The sequence below is a fragment of the Penaeus vannamei genome, chromosome 25, assembly GCF_042767895.1.
Source record: "Penaeus vannamei isolate JL-2024 chromosome 25, ASM4276789v1, whole genome shotgun sequence".
Classification (NCBI taxonomy): Eukaryota; Metazoa; Arthropoda; class Malacostraca; order Decapoda; family Penaeidae; genus Penaeus; species Penaeus vannamei.
The window spans coordinates 34,627,422-34,630,533 of NC_091573.1; the positions used below are offsets into that span (position 1 = coordinate 34,627,422).

A 3,112-nucleotide genomic window follows, 5' to 3' on the forward strand; every position below is an offset into this window, starting at 1 on the left:
TCGGGTCGAGAATACACCTTCAGAAGAGTGTATTACCATCACTTTACAATAAAAGAAACGTGAAAGGTATTGATTTCTCAATTCTTTTAAGCCGTACATTTCAAAATTTCATCAATCTGCGAACTATCCTTTCATCCCATTTTTCTACTTGACTCCCTCCTTATTTCCTGTGCACTGCCTTCCCCTTTCCATCTTTTCTCCGTAATCTCAGTCACAATACATCTCTCAGTGCCGCTTCCCGGTAACGCCACCGGTTGCCAACACACAGCCCAAGCAAGGGAGGGGGGGGGGGGGAGGCAATATACCCATAAACAAAATCAATGAGACTCTCCCTCTCCCTCTCTCCTCCTTTGGGGAGACGCGACGAGAATCCCTCTCCCTCTAAATCGAGTCCTTCTGAATGCATTCTCTCCGTCCTCTTCCCCACCTCTGCCTTCGTGTAGCTCGCGAGCGGCCTTACCTCGGACTCTCTCGGTCAGGACGAGGGAGATGGACACGAGGGTGGGCCCCAGCAGCAGCGAGGCGTCCCTCACGCCGGAGTGCCCTGCCATAGGGGAGGACTCTCTCGAGAAGGAGAGTCCCGGCAGGCACGAATCCCACAGGAAGGGGTACTGGGTGAGCACCGTCCGCGTGGCCGCCAGGAGGTGCCTCCGCGACGCCTCCTGCATGGCGCTGAGGCCGTGCGGGTGCAGCGTCCGTAGGCCCTCGGCGGCGCCGCACAGCAACGAGCAGTCGACGCCCTGCATCCGGTAGCGGCGGTAGGCGGCGCTCCTCGCGCTGTGAGCTCGGCGTCGGGGCTGCCTGGGCAAGTAGCCGTTTTGCATGGCGGGTTGGCGACGGCCGACGCGGACGTGGAGGATGGCGAAAATGACAGGTCCTCGCGGGGACAGCTCTTCGTCGGTTCTGAAGGGACAGCGTACCTGGCACCCGCGCCTCCTTCACCTTCCTCTGACGGCACACGTCCACCGCGGATTACGTGAGTCGCAGCTTTCAATACGCAGATGGCAAGGTGATTCGCCGAAAATAAGTCTGCCATATCACCCTCGAGTTAGGATCCCCTTCGCGCCTGCGCCCTCGAAGGACACGTCATCCCCTCCTCCATCCCATCCTCTCCTTGTCTATCCTTCCCTATCCAAGCCTCTCTCCTTCCATCTTCTCTTTTTCCGCTTTCTGTGCCTCCCTTCTGCAACTTCCCTCACTTATCGTCTTGTTCAACTGCCGAGAGAGAGAGAGAGAGAGAGAGAGAGAGAGAGAGAGAGAGAGAGAGAGAGAGAGAGAGAGAGAGAGAGAGAGAGAGAGAGAGAGAGAGAGAGAGAGAGAGAGAGAGAGAGTAGCCAGAGAGAGAGAGAGAGAGAGGAGAGAGGAGAGAGAGAGAGAGAGAGAGAGAGAGAGAGAGAGAGAGAGAGAGAGAGAGAGAGAGCAGAGAGCGAGAGCGAGAGAGAGAGAGAGAGAGAGAGAGAGAGAGAGAGAGAGAGAGAGAGAGAGAGAGAGAGAGAGAGAGAGAGAGAGAGAGAGAGAAAGAAAGAGAAAGAAAGAGAAAGAAAGAGAAAGAAAGAGAAAGAAAGAGAAAGAAAGAGAAAGAAAGAGAGAGAGAGAGAGAGAGAGGGAAATCGCTTCCAGCTATAAAAAAAGCACAGCCTTATAAATCTCTCACTATCTCCTATCGCGCCATCGATATCCCAAGCCTCGTTGGCGGCGGCGGCCCATAAACCATCCACGCCCCCACCGCCCTCTCACCCGAAGAACTTCCTCACCTCACCCGAAAAAAAATTCGCTTCCCCTCGCCCACACCCCTCTCCCTCTCCACCCCCTCACCCAAACACCCCTCCCTCTCCACCCCCTCACCCAAACACCCCTCCCTCTCCCCCGCCTCACCCAAACACCCCTCCCTCTCTCCACCCCCTCATCCAAACACCCATCTCCCTCTGCACCCTCACCTAAAACCCTTCCTCTCCACTCCTCACCCCAAAAATTCCCCTTCCCCCTTCCAACTCCACCCCCGCCCCCAAACTCCTTTTCTCTCCCCTTCCTCCCTCCCTCCCCATCTCCATCTCTCCAACCCTCGCCGTCTCCCAAACTTCTCTTTCCCCTTCCTGACCCTCCCATCCCCCAAAACTCTTTTTTCCTCCCTTCATCTCTCTCCTTCCTCCCTTCCCAATTCCCTTCCCCCTTCCCCCTCTCCCCAAGGAGCGTCGCGCGCGCCACCTGCAGGCGCACTCGGCGTCGATTTCCCCCACTTTTTCGCCACCTTAATCCCGCCATCAGGAGTCGGTAGGAGACCGTCTGCCGCGTGACACTCCGTGAGGCAGGATTAGATGGAGGAGGAGGGAAAGGAGGGGAAGGAGGAGGGGAAGGAGGAGGAGGAGGAGGGGAAGGAGGAGGGGGAGGAGGGGAAGGAGGAGGAGGAGGAGGGGAAGGTGGGGAAGGAGGGAGGAGGGAGGAGGGGGAAGGAGGGGAAGGAGGGAGGAGGGGAAGGGGAGGAGGAGGAGAGGAGGGAAGGAGGAGGAGGAGGAGGAGGGGAAGGAGGAGGAGGAGGAGGGAGGGGAAGGAGGGAGGAGGAGGAGGGGAAAGAGGGGAGGAGGAGGAGGGGAAGAAGGAGGAGAAGCAACAGCAGCAGAAGGAAGAGGAGAAGAAGGAGGAGGAGGAGGAGGGGAAGCAACAGCAGCAGAAGAAGGAAGAGGACGAGGAGGACGAGGAGGAGGGGGAGAGCACAGCAACAAGACACGTGTGCATGTGGCGAAGGACTAAGGAAACGGGAGCGAGGAGGAGGAGGAGGAAGAGAGGTGAAGTGTACAGAAGTAAAGAAGTGAAGCAAAAAAAAAAAAAAAAGCTTTCAAAAGTTAAAAAAAAAAGAAAAAGAAAGAAGGAAAAATGCGTCACAGCACCCCTTGCCCCCCCCCCTCCTCCCCCCCCCCCTACTCGTCGCCTCCAAGCATCGCCCTTTTATCCATCACGTTCGTTCGGGAATCGACCGAATCACCGACTGAACCGACCCGTAATCGCTGCCTCCCCACCCCCCCCATTCCCCAAACCCTCCCTCCACTCCCCATCTCCCCCTTCCCCTTACCCCTCCCTCCCTCCACCCCCCATCTCCCCTCCCTCCCTCCCTCCC

At 57.4% G+C, this 3,112-nt stretch overlaps 1 protein-coding gene across 3 annotated transcripts in view; it reads right to left on the reverse strand.

The window, feature by feature from the left end:
* Nucleotides 1-3,112, reverse strand: part of step (cytohesin steppke) — a 330,278-nt gene that overhangs the window by 138,065 nt on the left and 189,101 nt on the right. The window contains exon 1 of one of the 3 annotated variants that reach the window (XM_070139524.1): nucleotides 461-839. The exons of the other annotated variants lie outside the window; for them this stretch is intronic. Coding sequence (XP_069995625.1) covers nucleotides 461-824 — 364 coding nt within the window. The 5' untranslated portion in view covers nucleotides 825-839. Of the gene's footprint in view, nucleotides 1-460; nucleotides 840-3,112 lie in introns of those variants that run through there. 3 annotated transcript variants of the gene reach the window in all.